Source organism: Pan troglodytes, chromosome 10 (genome assembly GCF_028858775.2).
Source record: "Pan troglodytes isolate AG18354 chromosome 10, NHGRI_mPanTro3-v2.0_pri, whole genome shotgun sequence".
In the NCBI taxonomy this organism is placed as follows: domain Eukaryota; kingdom Metazoa; phylum Chordata; class Mammalia; order Primates; family Hominidae; genus Pan; species Pan troglodytes.
The window spans coordinates 138,619,069-138,640,819 of record NC_072408.2 but is presented as its reverse complement, the minus strand read 5'-3'; the positions used below and the strand labels follow the sequence as shown (position 1 = coordinate 138,640,819).

The following is a 21,751-nucleotide window of genomic DNA, read 5'->3' as shown; positions in this document are numbered from 1 at the left end:
ATGCACAGAGTGCTACATGAAGTTGGCCCCTGGTTGTGAGAGGAACCAGGTATATGGTACCGTGGGGGTGGGGGTGGCAGAGGAGCCTGGCTGTGCAGGGTGCAGGCCACACGACTTTGCCCTCTGCCTCATCCAGGGCCTGTAGCATTTCTGAGTGGTTGTGGGCAGCTGTGGGGCCTGTGCCTGTGTGTGTGCCTGGCCCCACCCACCCACCTGCCCCAGCTTGCCCACCTGCCTCACCCACACTGGCCTTCGCGGGCAGGCAGCGTCTGGACCCCAAGCGCCATAAGGAGGAAAAACCGTAATTCAATTTCTGGGTTTTGGTAAATTGGCAGAACTGACAATGGAACTTGACCTCGGCACAGCAGGCGTTTAAGTGAACACCAGGGAGTGTCCTTCCTGTGGGGACAAAAGTGTCACTGTGACCTGCCTACAGCAGACAAGCAGCAAATCCTCATTTCTGGTGTAAGGAACTTACGAGCCCCAACTTTGGCCGGACCCTCAGCTACACACAAATTGTGTTTCCACTGGGGGGCCGAAGCCCGCAGTGGAGTCCCGGGCATCTGCACGTCAGGAAAGGCGCCAGGAGCAAGCAGCCGGCGCTCAAGGCAACACGCGGTGCTCAGCATGGTGAGGCGGGGCTGGGCTGCTCCCCTGCTGTGCGCCACTGCCGCAGGGAGGGCCTGTCCAGCAGCTGCAGCATGGGTGCCGGCAGGGACACATGCCCATGGGGAGCTGACGGCCTGGGAAGGGGTGCGCAGTGACCGCAGGAGGCGTGGAGACGGGGAAGGGGAGTCCAGTGGCTGCTGTCGGAGGGCTGGGGGCCCAGGACAGGGAGGCCCAGTGCTGCCCACCCGTCCCTGCCACACCTCCATGACTACACGTGTAACAGATGACAGACGGTCAAACAGACCCAGAAGCCAACCAAGGAGAGAAGGAAGAAACCACGCCAGGGTCTAGCTAGAAAAGGTGTTTCCTCCCATTTTATTTCATAATACATTTTCACAGAAACATGATATATTTACAAATATACAGGTAAGAGACTGCTGGTCAGAAATCTTAAAACTCAAAATGTCATCAAAAATTAATTTACAAAAGCCACCAAGGGTCCACGGAGGCGGCCAGGTGGATGGTGTGGCCTGCCCAGAAGCCCACGCAGCCTCCCGGCTCTGCCTCCGCTGGCCCCGTCTCAGGAAGCGCTGGTTTGCAGGTTTTTGGAAGCTGCAAGCATCGCTCTGACTTTGGCCATGAGATCCTGTGCAGGGCGAGACACAGAGGAGAACCTGTGAAGACCTGGCCAGACAACCCACGTGGTGAAGAAATTCATCAATGAGTTGGTGGTCAAGACCAAAGACGGTGCTAGCACCGTGGGGGCGGCGGAGGAGCCTGGCTGTGCAGGGTGCGGGCCACACGGCTTTGCCCTGGGCCTCACCCAGAGCCTGTGGTATTTTGCCCGAGATCCCTGTCCCGTGCAGGTGTCGATGACAGGAGGGACAGGGAATGAAAATTAGCAACAGAGAAACCACGAGGCCCCTTGATGAAAGGCTGGGAGCGGGAGGGGGGCGTGCCCACTGACCTGAGTGATTTTGCTCTGCACGGAAGAAACGATTGCTGAAGAGATCTGGGCTTCTTTTTCCTGAGAGACTCCCCTAATGCAGAGAGAGAGAGAGCAGAGCTTACAACCGTGTGAAGACGCTGAGCCAAGGCCAGCAAACAGCATCCCCACCTCCGAACCCCAACTCTAGAATTGAGAAGTGCCCACTGCATCTGCTTCCAGTATCTTTTTTTTTTTTTTCCAGACAAGAGTTTCACTCTGTCACCCAGGCTGGAGTGCAATGGCACGTTCTCAGCTCACTGCAACTTCTGCCTCCCAGATTCAAGCAATTCTCCTGCCTCAGCCTCCTGAGTAGCTGGGATTGCAGGCGTGTGCCACCATGCCCGGCTAATTTTTGTATTTTCAGTGGGGACGGGGTTTCACCATATTGGTCAGGGTGGTCTCGAACTCCTGACCTCAGGTGATCCACCCACCTTGGCCTCCCAAAGTGCTGGGATTATAGGCGTGAGCCGCCGCGCCCGCCTCTCCAGTATCCTTCAATAAAACTTGGCATCATAAACATGCTGTGTTATACTCATCTGAAATGTTTACAAATTGCAATCTAACTCAAAAAGATTTTCATATAAAATTACCTTAAACACAAAGGAAAGAAGAAACAAAGAAAGGAAAGACTCAGCAGAACGGTGGAGCCTTCCCAGAACCACGGCCTTGGCTTGTAGGTGCCCTCGGCCTGTGCATGAGGTGTCTGTGTGCTGGAGCCAACACCCCCTCCCCGCAGCGATGCTCAGCCTCCTACACTGATGTACATTTTATCATTATTACATTTTCAGAAACAGGGTCTCTCTCTGTCACCCAGGCTGATGTGCAGTGGTGCCGTCATGGCTCACAGCAGCCTCCACCTCCTGGGCTCAAGCAATCCTCTCACCTTAGCCTCCTGAGTAGCTGGGATTACAGACGCGTGCCACCTATTTTTAGTAGAGACAAGGTCCTGCCATGTTGTCCAGACTGGTCTCAAATTCCTGCCCTGGCCTCCCAAAGTGCTGGGATTACAGGCATGAGCCATGGCGCCCAGCCTGATTTACATTTTAACTCTAAAGGTGCCACCTCTTAGATTCTAATCCATCTCAAATGAGCTGAGGCCTCTGCCACTAGAATGGAACAGTTGCGCGTTACTCCCATGATTGACATTTATGGAAGCAATCAGTTTAAAGGGAACAGCTGTTCCCAGATGCTGCCCTCTCTGGTCCCCCCAGGGTGTGGGTGCCTGGGCAGCGGAGGGTGTCTGACTTGAAGTCATTATCACCTAGCCCGGGACTGGGACGCCCACGTCTGTGCTGCTGCCCAGGTGTGATGCCTGGTGACAGGTTGGCGTCATTTGGCCCTGGCCGTTGAGCCTGGGGACCTGCTGACAGTTCCCGGTCTACTGGTCATTGCACAGCCCAGTGTGCCTGGTGGGCATCAGGCACGTGTGTGACACTTGGGCTGCTTCAAGTGGACTGCTCCACTCCTGGGCTCTGCAGGAGGGTCTCCCCACTACAGGACCTGCTCCTCTGAGCACTCATGGATTGTGAGAAGCCACATCTAGGGCGACTTCCTTGCTAGAGGGGGTGCGGTTTGGCTTTGTGGCTGGCACCCCCTGGACACAGGCGAGGACTGACATAGGCAAGGACTCAGGGAGGAGGGAGAGTCCTGCTGGCCGCCCCTTGCCTTTCCCCAGAGAGAGCTGCTGGAGGACAGGGGTTACCTGGAGCGCTCCTGGCTGGAGCCCCGACTCTCCACAGGGGAGACGCTGGCTGAGTGCGCCGAGGGGGCCGCGGGGGCCGCGGGCCGGGGCGCTGCCTGCTTGCTGGGTGACACCGACTGAGACCTGGCCTTGGACTTGGTCCGCGACCGGGACCGCCTCTTCTTCTTCTTCTCGTGGGGACTTCTGAAAGGCAAGAGTTTCTGTGAGAGATGCGGCTTTGGTTTAAAGGCAGGGCACAAAGGGAGAAGCTCGGATCTGAGCCAGTTTTTGGCTAAGAGTTCATCAAGGCACAATTCAGGGACGGAACCACTCCAAACCCATTAACTTCTCTTAAAGCTACTTATTTCATTTAACCGATAACAGACGACGCGTCCCCGTTTAGGACCTCAAGTAAAATACTTGTGGTATTTAAGATGCAACCAGCATTTTATTTACATGTAAAATACCTAAGATAAGCCACCACAGGCAGTTCATAGTGCTTTGCCACTTATGTTTCATCAATAAAAATTTCCAAAAAGATACAGGAAATTTATTAAAGTATCAATACATCAAAATTTAGTGTTCCTTTTTTTTAAAAAAACAGACAGGGTCTCGCGCTGCTGTCCAGGCTGGAGTGCAGTGGTGCCATTACAGCTCACTGCAGCCTTCACCTCCTGACCTCAAGCAACCTCCTGCCTCAGCCTCCCAGACAGTTAAGACTGGGGGCGCAGCTTCTGGTGCTGCTTCTTCCTTTTTCTTAAGAGATGGGGTCTCACTCTGTTGTCCAGGCTGGAGTGGCACCTCTTCCTGACCTGCCAGTTGTCCGCCGCTTGGTGATACCGCTCAGCCTCTGGGCAGTGGAGCCTGCTCTGTGGGCAGCAGCTCAGCTCTGACTGCTGTCCCCCGTCCCCTTGCTTCCCAGAGTCCACGTCACCAAACTGGCAGTCCCGCACCAGAAATGCTTTCCAGACATTCTGGCCTGCACCTGCCCTTAGATCATCCTTCTCTCCTGCCTGGAGAGGCCGACCCTTGGGCTTCCACCTGGTCTAGCTTCATTCCACACCTGAGCCACGTGGCTGTCTTGGCCACTCCCCTACAAACACCTAAGAGAGTGAACATGTACTTGGTAAAGGCAGACAGGCCTGAGCCCTTCCTGTGAGGCCCTCCAGGCCCTGAGGTGCCCTACCTGGCATCTTCTTTCAGAATTCGTCTGTAACAGACGCTGCAGCCTGCGCTTCTGGCCCTGAGTACAGTGTTTCTTGGAGAGTCTTTGCATGGGTCATTTGCATCACTGATTTCCTTCCTTCCTTCTTTCCCTCCCCTCCCCTCCCCTCCCCTCCCCTATCCCTCCCCTCCCCTCCCCTATCCCTCCCCTCCCGTCCTGCTTGCTGGTGCCTGGGCAGGACAGATCCCAGGAGTAGGGCTGCAGGGCCCTCTGCTGCAGAAGCTGCCAGGGGGACTCCCTGGCTCAGCCTCACGCTCGCTATCCAGGTGGACCCAAACTGCTCAATGTGCCAACCTGAAGGGGGAACCGTGGTTCTCTGCTGGTGTCTGACTCTCTCCTGGGGTTGCTATTTGCACAGCTGCAAGCGTCTGGCCTCCCTTATGATTCTGCGTGCCACGAAGCCCCTTCCCAGCCTGGCCTCCTCTGCCTTCCAGGGAGACCCCCAGGGCCTGTGCACAGGCCCAGTTACCCCAAGCCCTGCCCCTCATCAGGGCCTCTGGACTTCATGCATTTCTTGTGCCACCCCCCGATATCTGGAACATTCTTGCTTAATGGCTGGGGCTGTGCTCAGAGTCTGGGGTGCAGACCCCATCGAGGGGCTGTGCCCTCTACCCATCTCTAGGACCCCACCAGTGTCTGGCCCTGCAGAACTCAGAGCTGCGGCAGCCAGGGACCACAGCATGCCCTGGTAGGGACAACCCCGATATGCAGAGGGGGACTGAGCGTTTCTGTCCGGGCTCCCTTGCGTGGTTCTGGGCGTGAGCAGACTGTGTTGGTGCCAATGAAGTGACCTAAGCAGCAGCGCCAGGCCTGCGGCACTCCCACCCAGCTCCATTCAAACAAGGCGGGACCTGCCAGAGACGGTGCTCGCTGGCAGCTTAAATCCAGCTGCTGGAGGGGCTGTCCCTGGTGAGCTGGGCCCGGGCAGATGACTTGGCATCTTCTGGAAGCCTGCCTGACGTGCCCAGTGAGGACAACATGTTGTTTACCGTTCAACACACGCATGTGGGACCTGCACGAAAGAGTCATTTTTCTAAACTGCAAAATGTTTTGTGAAATTGTTGTCTGTAAACACATGCCAGGATTTCAAAGGAAGCGGCAAATAAATAAAACATATACCAGCATGTGACATGTGTCCAAAATGACTTACTCCCCAAATCCAGCTGAGTTTATGTGGCTGCATAATGAACAAAAGGCAGGTTACTAATCCTTAACTGCAAACTGGTTCAATTCTGCTACAATCTGATCTAAGCCCTTGCTGAAGGAATGGAGCAACTCATTCATTTTTTCTTAAAGCACCGAGGTGCCACTGTCCACTGGGTGAAACGCTGTCCTCGGTGCTGCCGCTGAGCTTGGCAAGTGCGCACACCCTGACACCTGGGCCTTACCCACGCAGGGGCGTCCCTTCATTCCAGAAGGTTCCTCAATGCCACTTCAAGTCCGTCTATACCCCTTCTCCACCCTCAGCGTTCCCCACTGCTCTGGTTTCTAGGACACAGCTTAAAGCTCTATGTAGACAAACCCCACACTATGTCTGTGTTTGTTTGTTGGTTTGGCTTCTTGGTTTTCTGTTGTTTGTTTCTCAGTTTCCCTCTGTTGCCCAAACTGGAGTGCAGGGGCATAATCCCTGCTCACTGTAGCCTTGACCTCCCAGGCTCCAGTGAGCCTCTTGCCTCAGCCTCCCAAGTAGCTGGGATGACAGGCAGACGCCACCACAAATGGCTAATTTTTTTTTTTTTTTAAGTAGAGATGGGGGTCTCTACCAAAAAAAAAAAAAAAAGCCTGCAAATCCTGGGCTCAAGCAATCCTCCTGCCTTGGCCTCCCAAAGTGCTGGGATCACAGGTGTGAGCCACTGTGCCTGGCCTGTGTCTGGCTGCTTTTGCTCAGCAAAGCATGTCTGAGACTCCTCCACGACGCGGGGTGATCCTCAATTTGTTCCTTTTACCGATGAATAGTATTACAGGACAGGACGCTACCATCATCTGTTGACTCATTCTCCTGTTAATAGAGATTTGGTTGTTTCCAGTTTTCGGTAATTATGAATCAAAGTGTTTTTGGTTAAATGTTGACTTTATAGAGGAGTTCACAGCTAGGAACAGGACAGCTGGTCAGGGAGTAGGTGTGTACTTAACGTCACAAGAAACCGCAAACGTTTCCCAATCCAGTGTCTGAGAGCGCAGCCGCTGGGCCCGTGCCCACTCTCCCCAGAGCCCGTCCTGGTTTTCAGGGATGGGTGACCCCCGTCTAGTCCTGTCTCGTTGGTTTCATCAGCACGTCCCTGACTGGTGACTCATGCCGTTCCACATCTTTCCATGTGTGTACCGGCTATTTAAGAGATCCTTCTGTCAAGTCGGCTGGCTTCATCTGCCCCCTTCTAATTGGGTCCTTTGTCTTTTTGGTACTGACACAGGCTTTTGTCAGAGACACATGCAGCAGAGCCTGCGGCCTGCCTATTCATCTTCTTAACTGTGCCTTTTGAGAGAAGTTTTTAAACTTCAATGAAGTCTAATTGGTTTTTTCCTCTTATCAGAAGGGTTTCTACATCTTAAGGAATCTTTGCCACCCTCAAATTCATGAACATATTCTGTGTTTTCTTCAAAAAGCTTAATGGTTCTAGTTTTTGTTTAGATCTCTGATCTGCCCTGAATTAAATTTTGCATACAGCATGCAGTGCACTTTTCCCCATTCCGATATCCAGCTGTTCATGCAAGTTTTGTTGGAAAGACTTTCCTGGCTGGGTGCTGTGGCTCATGCCTGCAGTCACAGCATTTTGGGAGGCCAAGGTAGGAGGACTGCTTGAGCCTGGGAGTTCAACATCAGCCTGGGCAACATAGCGAGACCCCGTCTCTACACATAATAAAAAAAAATTAGCTGGGCATGGTGGCATGTGCCTGTGGTCCCAGCTGAGGCGGGAGGATTCCTTGAGCCCAGGAGGCTGCAGTCAGCCGGGCTGAGTCGAGATCACACCACTGCTGCACTCCAGCTTGGGCAACAGAGTGAGACCCTGTCTCAAAAAAAAAAAGACTTTCCTTTCTCTTTTTCCTCACTGAATCGCTGTGACTGTGGTCCCGGCCCCCTGCCCTTTGGGTATGGAATTTTTTTTCTGTACTTTCTATTCCATCCCACTGCTCTATTGTATCCTCATGCTGACACCACACTGCCTTGGTTACTGTAGCTTTCTGGTAAGTCTTGAAATCCTGCTCTTTGTCAAGGAGGTTGTTTTGGCTCTCCCAGGTCATCTGCATTTCCACACACGCTTTGGAGTTCGTGTGCCAATTTCTAGAAAAGCCGTGGGAGCTCTGAGTGGGACTGCACTGCATCTCTGCATGAACTTGTGGAGAACAGGAGTCTCAGTAATACTTAGTTGGCTAATATTTTGTGAAGTATTTTTGCATCTATGTTCTTGAGAGTCCTGGTCTGTGAACATATACTTATGTGCACACACAGCACTGGTCTGTGAACACGCATGCACACCAGTACTGATCTGTGAACATACACGTGCACACACACAGTAATGATCCGTGAACACACATGGGCGCACACACAGTAATGACCAGTGAACACACACGGGCGCACACACAGTAATGGTCTGTGAACACACACGGGCGCACACACAGTAATGGTCTGTGAACACACACGGGCGCACACAGTACTGATCCGTGAACACACACGGGCGCACACACAGTAATGACCAGTGAACACACACGTGTGCACACACAGTAATGGTCTGTGAACACACACGGGCGCACACAGTACTGATCTGTGAACAGACAAGGGTGCATGTGCACACCCCTTCCCCCAAACACAGAATCCTTATCTGGCTTAGGTATGAGAGTTATGATGGACTCAAGAGATGAGATGGGAAGTGTTCTTTCATCTATTTTTTAAAAAAGAGTATCCCTTCTTTCTTTCTTTTTGTTGAGACGGAGTCTGGCACTGTCGCGGGCTGGAACGCAATCTTGGCTCACTGCAACCTCCGCCTCCCGAGTTCAAGTGATTCTCCTGCCTCAGCCTCCCAAGTAGCTGGGATTACAGACGCACACTACCACACCCGGTTAATTTTTTGTACTTATAGTAGAGACAGAGTTTCACTATGTTGGCCAGGCTGGTCTCAAACTCCTGACCTCGTGATCCACCTGCCTCGGCCTCCTGAAGTGCTGGGATTACAGACGTGAACCATCGTGCCTGGCCCCTCCTTTCTTGAATGTTAGAATTCACTGGTGAAGCCATCTGGGACTGGAGTTTGGTGGAAAAGTTGTGTTTATTTTTCTTTGAGATAGTCTCACTTTGTCACCCAGGCTGGAGTGCAGTGGCGTGATCTTGGCTCACTGCAGCCTCCGCCTCCCAGGTTTAAGCAATTCTCCTGCCTCAGCCTCCCGAGTAGCTGGGATTACAGGCACTTGCCACCACACCTAATTTTTATATTTTTAGTAGAGACGGGGTTTCACCATGTTGGCCAGGCTGGTCTTGAACTCCTGACCCCAGGTGATCCACCTGCCTCAGCCTCCTGAAGTGCTGAGATTACAGGTATGAGCCACCGCGCCAGGCCAGGTCTTGCTCTTTAATCCACTCCACAATCACTGCCTTTTAACTAGTCTTTAGTCTTCTTACATTTAATGTAATTATTTTACAGATGGTTTTAAGTCTACAATCTTGCTTTTTATTTGTCCCATCTGTTCTTTCCCCCACCTGCCCTTTTCTGCTGTTTCATGAATTTAAGAAAGCATCTAGAATCCTACTTTATATCTGCTATTGGCTTTTTAGCTACATTTTTGTTTTTAGTGGTTGCTCTAGGGAATTAGGTTATGCATCCTTCGGTTAGCAAAGTCTACCTGGAATTAACATTTCATGTATAAAGGCAGATCTTTACTGCAGCAGTGAACTCCCATTCACTCACTCAACAAATAGTTGTCCATGTGCCTCGTGCAGTGTTAAGTACTAGAAACTCAATGGGAAAAACTTGTAACTAATCATTCATTGTATTTGCTACAATAAGATAACTGGGACATCTTGTTGAAGTGTGCTACCAGAAGATTTGCTCAATATTCTTGTGAAAAGCCCTGGATGTGAACTCCTAGGCTCAAGAGATCCACTCAGCCCTCCAAGTAGCTGCGGCTGTAGGTGCCCGCCATTGTGCCTGGCTGAAAAACACTTTTATGACATACTCAAAATAACTTTCACGAATGTTGTTTTATATATTTCCACACTGTACCAAATTTTACTCCTAAAAATTCCTCATACGTCCACATCTGGATTTTCAAATATTCACTAAAAGGAACCAGAGGTCCTTGAAGAAATGGTAGATTCCAGGGCTGGAGCAGGGAAAATGCCCAGTAAACCTGGAATATCTTGTACCAAACGCAAGAATGCAAAGAACTATGGGAGGTGTCAAAAGAACAGAACTGACTTGAAAGGGTTGCCACTGGCCAAACTGGAGACAATGTCACCATCTAATAGAATAATAATAGCAATGGATTATCACACAACAAATAAAAAATCAAAACCAAAAATGCTCCTGAGTCCACGGTGAGATTTAAACAAAGGGGCAGGGTCTTCAGCATAAACACAGAAGGAAGAAGAGAGGGGGAAAGTCACTATTTTGCAGTCAGCAGTTAAGAACTGATTCAGGCAGGGGTCACCCAGGGATGCTGAGACAAACGAGAAGACAGCTGCTGGGAGCAGGAGAGCCGCGCTGCTTCAGTGTCACCTCCTGGATTCCTTGCTGGTGGGGAGACGAAGGGGCAGATGCAGACTTAATCAAGTGGTCAAACTCAGCATCATGAATGATGGGACAAATGGACACTTCTGTGTGTCCTGATCTGTGATGCAATGGGAAGCTACGCAATGTCACCTACGCAGCCAAAACATTTGCCCTGAACCCAGCCGCAGGGACACAGCAAGACGAAGCCCAACTGTGGGACCATCTATAGTGGAGCTGGCCTGGAATTCTCAGGAATGCCAAGGTCATGAAATACACACACGAACGGAGGAGGGAGGGAGGGGAGTGGATGGGATGGGCGGGATGGGAAGGGGTGAGAGAGAGCAATGTGGCAAAATGTCAGCTCTTGTGGAACTGAGCTACAGATTTTATGCATATGGGTGTTTATTGTACACTTTTTTTTGAAAGAGAGGGTTTCACTCTGTTACCCAGGTGGGGGGTGCAGTGGCTATTCACAGGCACGATCACAGCCCACACTACAGCCTCCAACTCCTGAGCTCAAGTGATCCTGCTGTCTTGGCCTCCAAGTGCTGGGATTATAGGTGTGAGCTACTGAATCTGGCCCCATTGTACTATTTTAAAAACTTGCCTATAAGTTAAAAAAATTTCCAAGTAAGAAGTCAGTGAAAGAATCAGGCAATAATCAGTTTACAGAAATGACCCTTCAGGGCCGGGCATGGTGGTTTATGCCAGCACTTTGGGAGGCTGAGATAGGCAGACTGCTTGAGCTCAGGATTTTGAGACCATCCTGGGCAACATGGCAAAACCCTGTCTCTACTAAAAATACAAAAAATTAGCTGGGCATGGTTCCATGTGCCTGTAGTCTCAGCTACACAGGAGGCTGAGGTGAGAGGACGAGTTGAACCCAGGAGGTTGAGGCCGCAGTGAGCTGAGATCGTGCCACTGCACTCCAGCCAGTGCAATGGGAGTGAGACCCTATCTCAAATAAAAAAGAAAAAGAAAAAAAGCAGCAAATCTCGGTAGTGGGCATTTCCCTGGGTTTGGTCTGGTGCTGTCACAGCATTAAAGTGACAGCAACTTGGTAGCTGAATTATGTGCACTAAGCCACAGCAAGGAAGTGGACGCCCGCTCTGAGACAGGGACACGGGCTGACTGTAGGATTAATATAATGATTGCTAATAAAACATATTCTGTACCAGGCACGGGAGCTCATGTCTGCAATCCCAGTACTTTTGGAGGTTGAGGCAGGTTGATCACTCGAGGCCAGGAGCTTGAGAGCAGCCAGCCAGGCACGGTGGTGACAGCCTGTGGCCCCAGCAACTCAGGAGGCTGAGGTGGGAGGATGGCTTGAGCCCAGGAGGTAGAAGCTGCAGTGAGCTGTGATTACGCCACTGCACTCCAGCCTGGGAAACAGGGTGAGACCCTGTCTCAAAAAAAAAAAAAAAAAAAACGCCCCCAAAAGAAAACAAAACCAAACCCATATTCTGGATTTATAGATTAACTGGGGGCTTGTAATTAAGACTACAAAATTGACCAGTAATTACACACGTATTCACCTCTATTGAGTTCCTAGTGAATCACAGTTTAACACTCCGCAGACTTTGGTTTGCAGGTTTAATTCCGTCTGTCTGGGCAGGGCAGCTCAGGGCTCAGCACTGCACTGAGTCTAACCCTTTGCTTCTCTTGTGTGACCTGTTAGTGCTCGGTGAGAATGTCAGCAGGTCACGCGAGTCTGGTGTCTGAGTGTGCTGGCTGGCCATCAGGACGCTGCTACTTCCAGATACAATCACTACCTGCTCCCACGAGGTCTCTCTTAAAGCAAAGGTTAATGTGAAGGCAAAGCAAGGCCTCTTCTGTTGAGACAGAAGGAATTAATTTCTAACCATGCCCTTCACATATACCAAAGATGATGGTGAATTTCTGATGTGAAATTACTTGTTTAAGGGATGGATTCTAACATTTTAATTTTCATCAGATTGTATGAGAGCAGACATGAATGCTCAGTGTAGGATTACTAAGGAACAAAATGTAATTTATAAACAGAGCCAGGTGTACATGAAACATTTGCTGGTATCTATCCGCTTTATAGTTCCTTTGCTAATTTTTCTGTTTTAAGAAAAAAAATCACATCTTGTCAACGGAGGGAACCGTGGTACTAGGCCAACCGCAGCACGGTCTTCTTGCCCAGGGTGCTGTGGGGAGGACCTGCTGCGGCTCTCTGCCTAGTGTGTGCCTTGTGGCTAGGCAGTGTGGGTGATGGCTGGGGTCATCTGTCCCAGGAGCAGGAGGGTCCCAGTGTGTGGGTGACCCTGGCAATGTAAGGCTCGTCCTCTGGAAGGCTCTGGGACCCTGAGTGTCCTGACCCCCATGCACTTAGCAGTGCTGTGTTACGAAGCTCAAGGCTACGATGTGCAACGCTCCATCCTTCTCTGTGTAGCTCCAGACGCAGACACGGTCCACCCACACAGCCAGGAGGCTGCACGAACTCCACATGGGGACACAAAACAAGCTCCTTGTGCTTGGAAAGAGTGGAAATGCATGGCTGCCCCACGCAAGGCACTGGGTGGCGACATCAGTGGGTGAGAACCAGAGGAGGCGCTCGTGAGATGGCACCCCCACGGCCGAGAGGGTAGTGCTCACTGGCGGCACCAATGGAGGTGGCCGTCCACAGCTATTGGAAGCCGAGGTGAGCGGACAGATGGTGGACCTATTTCCTGAAGTGAAAGGTGGAACCTCTACTGAGTGCCAGGCACTGAGTGAGGGGTGAGCCCGTGGCACCCTGGGCTGTCAGAGGCCCTGCCAGGCACCACGGCTGGGGCTTCTACTTGATGAACATGAATGCCAACCTCCCTCCATCTCCTGCTCCAACCAAGACAGGCTCTCCTTAGTGGTCAAGAGGTAAGCGATGGATGCTCCCTGCCCTCTAGGCCCCAACAGGACCCTGTGGCCTCTCCTGGGAGCTCCAGCCTGGGCCGTAGTCACAGTCACACAGCACCCAGGCAACCACAGTGACTGCCCTTGAGACCAGGAGGCTTTAGGACCGGAAGCTTGCATTTTCCTTCTGTTTGTGCCTTCCTGTCCTCTCCACCAGCAGGTAGAGGGGCAGCAGCTGCATGTGGACCCAGCCGAGGTACCAGCACAGTGGAAAGCTGGACACGAAGCCAGGCCGTGCAGAGCCCCGGTGGGTAAGTGACCCCCGCCCACCAGACACGGGAGCTCACTGTGATCAAGTGTCAACAGTGATGGCCATGCCACTGGGGGTGGGGGGGTGGTGGGGGACTCAGCACCTCCCTCTGGTCATCCACAGCTCTGCTCACAGATACCCGACCTTCAGACGCCCTTTCCACCCAGGGAAACCTGGCCCACATCCAGCACCTGCGTGCACACCCAGTGGCCTACCTGGAGCGGGTCCGCTTCCTGCTGGCCCCAGGGCTGCTGCTCACGCGGTAGGCAGTGGGCACACTCCTCTCTTCCCTCCGTCTCTCAGGGGAGTGGGCTCTCCTCCGAGGGGACCGGGAGCGGGACCTGGACAGGGGAGGAGGCAGCGTTCAGCTCTGTGGCCTGGCTGGCGGGACATGTCACGCTTCCTACTGCCCTGGCAGAGATCAGGCCCCGTCTGCAGAGGCTGCTCCTCAGGGTGGTGCCTGTGTAGACCCTGAGGCTTCAGAGAACCCCTGCCACACTTCACTACTTTACCGACAACGAACTGAAACCCGAATCCAATCTCAGAGGCAGAGGTGGTCTCTCTCCCGTTCCACACACTTATCGCACCAAGGACAAACTTTTAACCAACATGCAACCGGCGTGGAGGCTGGAGCTGCTTCACGTGGTCAATGGCAACCAATTCCCCATGAGCCACGGTCTGAGTATGCAATTCATGACCACCTCAGGCTGGCGCTTCCTCTTCCTTCCTCCTGCCTCTGCCCATTTTATCTCCCTATACATTTCAGCTCATTGATGTTTCTACCAACATGAGGTAAGAAAAAGCAATCAAACTCCAGCGAGTCATGTCTACCTGTCTGAATACCGGCAGTAAGAAACCCAACCGTAATGAAGCTAGAGGCCTACCTGGAAATTTCTCCTGTTCACACTAATCTTACAGCCTCTCAGCACAGATACTCAGGAACAGGCTGTGGTGCGCTGGCATGAAGCCTGAAACCTTCAATCCAATTCGGAAATGCCAGTCTCACGACAGCTTCAGCTAACTTAAGTTTATGCGATTTCACAGATGCAAAGCCACCCATTAACACTGATTCCTCCTCCTCATGTGCCTGGAAAGGACTCGTTCCTCTCCTGTGGTGACATAATCCACACGCGGCCACGAGGACCCTGAGACCCGCGCCCCTCCAGGGGTCATGCTCTTTAGTGGAGGCCCCTTAGCGATGAATTTGGGACCTTCATTTTAGTTCTTTATCCATTCAGTAAAGCTACTATTTTGGGAAGACCTGCAATGAGCACAAATCTGGAAAAAAAACACCATTTATTTCCATTTTGTTTCCATGACAACTCATTCAAAAACAATATAAAGAAGAGCGGTTTGATTTTGCCATTTGAAAAAGTTCTACGTTGAATCATTTTCATGACAATAAACCGCAAATGCCACAGGCTGTGCTTCTGCAGATCAGCTCGGGATCACTCAGACCCTGGCATCCTGGAGGGCCAGGAGTGGCTGCCCTTTAACGGACAGAATCGTTTTGATTTTTTTCCCAGACCTTTCCTAAGATTTACAGAACAGATGATAAAGGCGAGGTCAGTTAGACACCTTGACGTTTTACCAGGTTTTCCCTCAAAAGAGCTCGCGGAGTCAAATCTGGTGGTGGTCGAGGCTGCCTGATAACTTCCTGGCTCGGCTGCCGCTGTCACTGACGCGCTGCTCTGACAGGGCTCCGCGCACAGCGTCCCTGGGGAGGCTGTGACTCTGTGACACGGAGGCACACACTTCACATTCAGAATAAAAGGTGCTGGGCTGGGCGCTACCAGAACTCTGAAAAAAGCTCTGCTTATTCAAAGCTATAGCGGCTGGGGAATGCTTACACGCAGAATTCTACAATAAACTCAATAATCAGGAAAAATAAGTTAGTTTTTAAGGCCTGCAAATTCTTAACTTTGAAATACAATACCATTTTGTCGTGGCTATTAGTAATAGAATTCTTTAAAGGGAAGTGGCTGTTACCAGTAGATTTTCAAGTTATCTGGGGAAAACGCCCATCTCAGAACGAGGGGCTACATACCATTAGACAATTCTCTAAGTTTGACTTTAGCTAAAGAAGCTTTAATGCTTTTTATTCTGTTAATTAGGCTTCTCATATTGATCCCACAACATCGTGCAAGAAACAGGAATTCCATTTAATAAGCAAATCATCCGTATAATGTGACCAGGGGCCTTCTTAAAGATGAAATGGTCTGAATTAAACACTTGCAAGCATAACGTGACTCATAGTTTTTTTTTTTCTCAAAAAAGCATAATGGTTTGCTTTCAAATAGAAACATAATGAGACTTTTTTCAATGATAAAAGTCCAGAAATTTTATCTGAATGACAGTTGTCATATTCATAAATAGCCTCTTTTCTCCAACATTTAACCATTTCATCTACTCCACTTCCTCCATTCACGTCTCTACCCACGGCCTTTCTGTCACGGAATTCTCTGTGCAGATGACTCAGCATCAAGGTCTGGGCTCTACCAGCAGCTCCCGGGGCTGAATTTTCCTCAAGTTGAAACTGGATCTGATTTCACCTGCAATTCCTCCTCGTGTCCCCAGCCTGGTGACAGCCACTGCAGCTCCCCTCCTTCCTGGACTGCTCAGTGCAGACACCCTCTGGTCTTATCTGTGTTTGGCTACAATTCACTTTGATTCACTTTGCAAGGGACGGAACGACGGTCCTCACCTTGGCATGATCAACACTACCACTTGGGGAACTGCAAGCATCTGGTTTCCCCCTTTAAGGAGCAGGATTAGGAGATGAGTCATCGCTTTTACTGATTTGCTATGCAATTTATTGTGGGTAAAAAGGGCAGTGAGGAGCCACAACTTTCAACCTAAAATAGAAACCCAGTGTGGCCTGAGTCCCTTCTGAATGCTAAACAAGACTCCTAAGAAAAGTCTTCCAAATCCCCGGTCTCCTTCACCAACCCCAAGTATTTAGGGAGCTAATTTCTACAAAGAATTTTATATATATATATATAAAAAAATTTTTTTTTTGAGACAGAGTCTCGCTCTGTTGCCCAGGATGGAGTGCAGTGGCGCAATCTCGGCTCACTGCAAGCACCACCTCCCGGGTTCACGCCATTCTCCTGCCTCAGCTTCCTGAGCAGCTGGGACTATAGGCACCACCACGCCTGGCTAATTTTTTGTATTTTTAGTAGAGACGGGGTTTCACCGTGTTAGCCAGGATGGTCTCAACCTCATGATCTGTCTGCCTCAGCCTCCCAAAGTGCTGGGATTATAGGCGTGGGCCACCACGCCCGGCCAGAAATATATTTTTATCATATAGATCTCTATACTGGAAGATATCTTAAAATGACAACATTCAAAGATCTATCTAGAACTCCCAGAAGCCCAGGCTAACTCTGAAGATGCATTTAGATAACTAAATGAACACAAGAGACTATCTTAGCAAAAGTTTTAAAAATAAACTTAGTTTCAAGCTGATACTTATTAAAATTTAATTTCAGGTTGTAAATGAACTACATGAGTACTTCTTCATTCCATTAACATAGAGAACCAGATACAATATCAAAATACAAATGAAAACAGACAATCAAAGTATTTTACTTTAATTTTTTTTTTTTTTTTTTTTTTTAGACGGAGTCTTGCTCTGTTGCCCAGGCTGGAGAGCAGTGACACGATCTTGGCTCACTGCAACCTCCACCTCCCGGGTTCAAGCAATTCTCCTGCCTTAGCCTCCCGAGTAGCTGGGATTATAGGCACACACCAACACGCCTGGCTGATTTTTGTATTTTTAGTAGAGATGGGGTTTTACCATGTTGGCCAGGCTGGCCTTAAACTCCTGACCTCAGGTGATCCACCTGCATCAGCCTCCTTAAGAGCCGGGATTATAGGCGTGAGCCACCGTGCCAGCCTCAATGTTGATGTAAAAGACACTAAATACTACCTTGTCGTAACTAGTATACTTTTTGAGAAGCAACATAGTGATTTTCCAAAACTAAAGATTCTTCCATGACTAATTTGCCTTTGGAGATCCAGAGTCGCCCATAACTTAGACATACTAAATACATGGGACTTCAACCACAGGAACAGTATAGCCATTAAATAAATATTCATTGTGCTGTAAGAAGGCTTTCTAATCTTAACTTTCTGTATTTTATATAGAATTTTAGTAATTTAATATATAAAACAAAATACATTCCATGTAGCATCCTACCCAATTAGAAATATTAACAACTGCGGTATTCTACTGTGGGCTGGCAGCAGTCATGAAAAATGATCAATTAGGTCTGTTCAGGCCCAAGTGACAAGTCTGATCCGTTCTGAGTGGAGGCTGCGTTTGTAACAGTTTATTCTATCTGATAACAACAGCATTAACACTTTCAATATTTTGGTTAAAATTTAGTTATCTTTTATACTCCAATAATTCATATTACGGAGGAGATCACCACCCCTCCCATTTCTAACTTGCATTTTAAAGCCACTTGGATCCCTGGAAATGATTATTGCTGGCAGAGCTTGGATGGAGGAGGTAGGTTTGCAGCCAGTTTAGAAAAATGCAATCCTACTAAATAAAACACGCACTCACTGTTCCCAGAAGAGCTGAGGCAGAATTCCACAAGAAAAGGTTATGGTGAGAAACCACCAGCTTCTTCTTCTTCTTGTTCTTTTGTCATAGAGAATATGTTGATCAGGCTAGATTCGATCTCCTGGGCTCAAGGAATCCTCCTGCCTCTGCCTCCCAAGCATCTGGGGCTTGACTAGCTTGTTTAACTTATGTCCTCAGACTCCAGAGACCACGGCACTGCCGGTCTCTGCACCCAGCTATGCCCTTGGCCCTGTGGAGGGGAACCAATGCCAGGGGCCAGCACCCACAGTAGAACTTGCTAGACAATCCAACACCTGGAAGGTTTTGTTTTATAATATTATTTTCATTTTATAAGCTTGCACTTTGCCTTCATATTTTGTCTCAGTTGCAAAATCAAATGCTTTTTAATCCGTTATTTAACTAAAATTAACTAAAAGTATGTAGATACTACCTCCTTGGCCATGGAGATTAATTAAAAGTTGGAGTGTTCTGGAAACACTTTGCTCTGCTGACGCTGTAAAGTGTTTTAAATGTAGGTCGGATTAAAATTGGTAGCCTACCATCACGGTGGAAACCACACTCAGGTAATTTTTACCTTAATTTTTTTTTTTAACTGAAAGTTACAAACAAACGAGTAGGATTTTGCTTCTTGGACTTGTCAGCAGTGAATATATAAAAATAATATAGGCCGGGTGCGGTGGCTCACTCCTGTAATCCCAGCACTTTGGGAGGCTGAGGTGGGCGGATCATGAGGTCAGGAGATCGAGACCATCCTGGCTAACACGGTGAAACCCCGTCTCTACTAAAAATACAAAAAATTAGCCGGGCGAGGTGGCGGGCGCCTGTAGTCCCAGCTACTTGGGAGGCAGAGGCAGGAGAATGGCGTGAACCCCCGGGGGGCGGAGCCTGCAGTGAGCTGAAATCGCGCCACTGCACTCCAGCCTAGGCGACAGCGAGACTCTGTCTCAAAAAAAAAAAAAAAAAAAAAAATAATAATAAGATATATTTGTATATGTGAAGTAATATGTAACTAAAGCTATTCTAAATTATTCAAAAATATGTAACTCTAAATCGATTCTAAAATAAATCATTCAAATAATATGTAAAATGACCTTTTCTACTATAGACCAGTCAACAAAAAGGATGTACAACTTAGAAACCTGAAATTCCCAGTGTTAGGTGAAGCCTTTCAGCTCTGAATATGCCAATGTGGGAAAAGCTGGGGGCCACGGCATCACCTGTCCTTAGAAGTGAATGGTAGGATACCCGGAAATATCAGACATCACATCTGCTGTGTTTGCAAAAACTCCCCACATGAAAGCTGAGCTAATTTCTTACACTAAAGAAACACCATGAACAGCTCTTACAATGATCGGTCCCCAGGGCTTGGGATTTAGGAAGGAATTATGCTTTCTTTTGAGCCTGCAGAAAAGGAAAATTGGGAAGAATTTTACTGAATGTGGTTACTAGGAGGGCTTGTTTATGCCTATCTTCAGCTATGTAATGTCGTAAGAAACATATTCAAGTGGGAAATTTTTTATTTTAATCTTCATTTAATTGCATTTAGAGGCAAGGTCTCGCTCTGTCACCCAGGCTGGAGTGCAGTGGCGTGATCATAGCTCACTGCAGCCTCAAACTCCTGAGCTCAGCTCAAGCAATCCTTCCACCTCAGACTCTACGCTTGAGCTCAGGAGTTCAAAGCATCCACTGCCACGCCTGGCTAATTAAAAAAAAATATTTTGTAGAGATAGGTTTTCACTATGTTGCCAAAGCTAGTCTTGAACTCCAGGCCTCAAAGTGATTCTCTCATCTTGGCTTCCCAAAGCACTGGAATTTCAGGTGTGAGCCATTGTGCCTGGCCTCAAATGAGAAATTTTTAAAAAGCTTCGATATACAATACAAGTTCCTGGGAGCCTTCAAAAATTGAAGATATATTAGCAAAACTGTTCGTTTGATTAGAAAATAGCAAGGTTCCTTTTTTGCGTGTATAAGAGTATGAAGTGATGAAACGTTTAAAACACTCGCAAAAATGTAGAGTGAAAGATCAAATTGATTTATCATGGAGTCAAATCCAATTTCACTGCAGAGGAGTGCAAATGCTTGTCAAACTTTAAGTGTTGGCCAGGGTAAAAATAAGGAAAGCAGGCTGGGCACAGTGGCTCACGCCTGTAACCCCAGCACTGTGGGAGGCTGAGGTGGGTGGGTCACCTGAGGTCAGGAGTTCGAGACCAGCCTGGCCAACATGGTGAAACCCAATCTCTACTAAAACAACAAAATTAGCTGGGCGTGGTGGCACATGCCTGTAATCCCAGCTACTTGGGAGGCTGAGGCAGAAGAATCGCTTGAACCCGGGAGGCAGAGGTTGCAGTGAGCCAAGATCGTGCCATTGCACTCCCACCTGGGAAACAAGAGCAAAAACTCCGTCTCTAAATAAATAAATGAATAAATAAATAAATAAGTAAAGAAAGCAAGCATATTGTTTTTAGGATATATTCGGAGAGGCAAATGTGTAAAATTACACTTAAAAAGCCCGTAAAGCTCCCAAGGCATGTGTATTTTTCCCACAGAAACATAAGAGCTAACACCAATTCCAGAAGAAAAACTAGATGAGCACAGTCAGTGCGGCGTTAGAGAAACCGAGGAGAGTCAGCCAGTGCTCAGCAGCGAACCCAAGGTGTAACGGGGTTCTGAAAACAGGGTAAGCTGTGCCAGCCTCCTGCAGGCCAGCCACTGTTTTGTTTTTAAAAAGTGGTTTTCACCAAGATGTAAATTCTGTGACTCTTAAATGTTTTTACATTTTTAATTTCTGCTGCCAGAAATGTTAACCTGCTTTCTGAAAAACTGGCTCCTCATCAAGAAGGCCTTTGGTTTAATAGTGACTCCTGGAGGCAGGGTGGGGAGGAAACATTCTGCACCCGCGCCGCCCTCTTCACACACGCCCACCCGCGCCGCCCTCTTCACACACGCCCACCCGCGCCGCCCTCTTCACACACGCCCACCCGCGCCGCCCTCTTCACACACGCCCACCCGCGCCGCCCTCTTCACACACCCGCGCCGCCCTCTTCACACACGCCCACCCGCGCCGCCCTCTTCACACACCCGCGCCGCCCTCTTCACACACGCCCACCCGCGCCGCCCTCTTCACACACCCGCGCCGCCCTCTTCACACACGCCCACCCGCGCCGCCCTCTTCACACACCCGCGCCGCCCTCTTCACACACGCCCACCCGCGCCGCCCTCTTCACACACCCGCGCCGCCCTCTTCACACACGCCCACCCGCGCCGCCCTCTTCACACACCCGCGCCGCCCTCTTCACACACGCCCACCCGCGCCGCCCTCTTCACACACCCGCGCCGCCCTCTTCACACACGCCCACCCGCGCCGCCCTCTTCACACACCCGCGCCGCCCTCTTCACACACGCCCACCCGCGCCGCCCTCTTCACACACCCGCGCCGCCCTCTTCACACACGCCCACCCGCGCCGCCCTCTTCACACACCCGCGCCGCCCTCTTCACACACCCGCGCCGCCCTCTTCACACACACTCATCCGCGCCGCCCTCTTCACCCACCCGCGCCGCCCTCTTCACACACGCCCACCCGCGCCGCCCTCTTCACACACGCCCACCCGCGCCGCCCTCTTCACCCACCCGCGCCGCCCTCTTCACACACGCCCACCCGCGCCGCCCTCTTCACCCACCCGCGCCGCCCTCTTCACACACGCCCACCCGCGCCGCCCTCTTCACACATACTCATCCGCGCCGCCCTCTTCACACACGCCCACCCGCGCCGCCCTCTTCACCCACCCGCG

The 21,751-nt window shown here is 50.1% G+C and overlaps 1 protein-coding gene across 6 annotated transcripts in view; it reads right to left on the bottom strand.

The window, feature by feature from the left end:
- Window positions 1–955: 955 nt before the first annotated feature.
- The window catches only part of SFSWAP (splicing factor SWAP), a 90,453-nt gene continuing 69,657 nt past the window's right edge, over window positions 956–21,751 (bottom strand). For 3 of the 6 annotated variants that reach the window (XM_509484.9, XM_009426584.5, XM_009426583.5), the window contains 4 exons: window positions 13,584–13,709; window positions 3,300–3,482; window positions 1,577–1,649; window positions 956–1,255 (listed from right to left, as the gene is read on the bottom strand). In XM_509484.9, coding sequence (XP_509484.3) covers window positions 1,190–1,255; window positions 1,577–1,649; window positions 3,300–3,482; window positions 13,584–13,709 — 448 coding nt within the window. In that variant the 3' untranslated portion in view covers window positions 956–1,189. Of the gene's footprint in view, window positions 1,256–1,576; window positions 1,650–3,299; window positions 3,483–8,359; window positions 10,227–13,583; window positions 13,710–14,946; window positions 15,103–15,915; window positions 16,125–21,751 lie in introns of those variants that run through there. The other 3 variants (XM_003314031.7, XM_063786150.1, XM_016924652.4) reach the window with 3 other exon arrangements.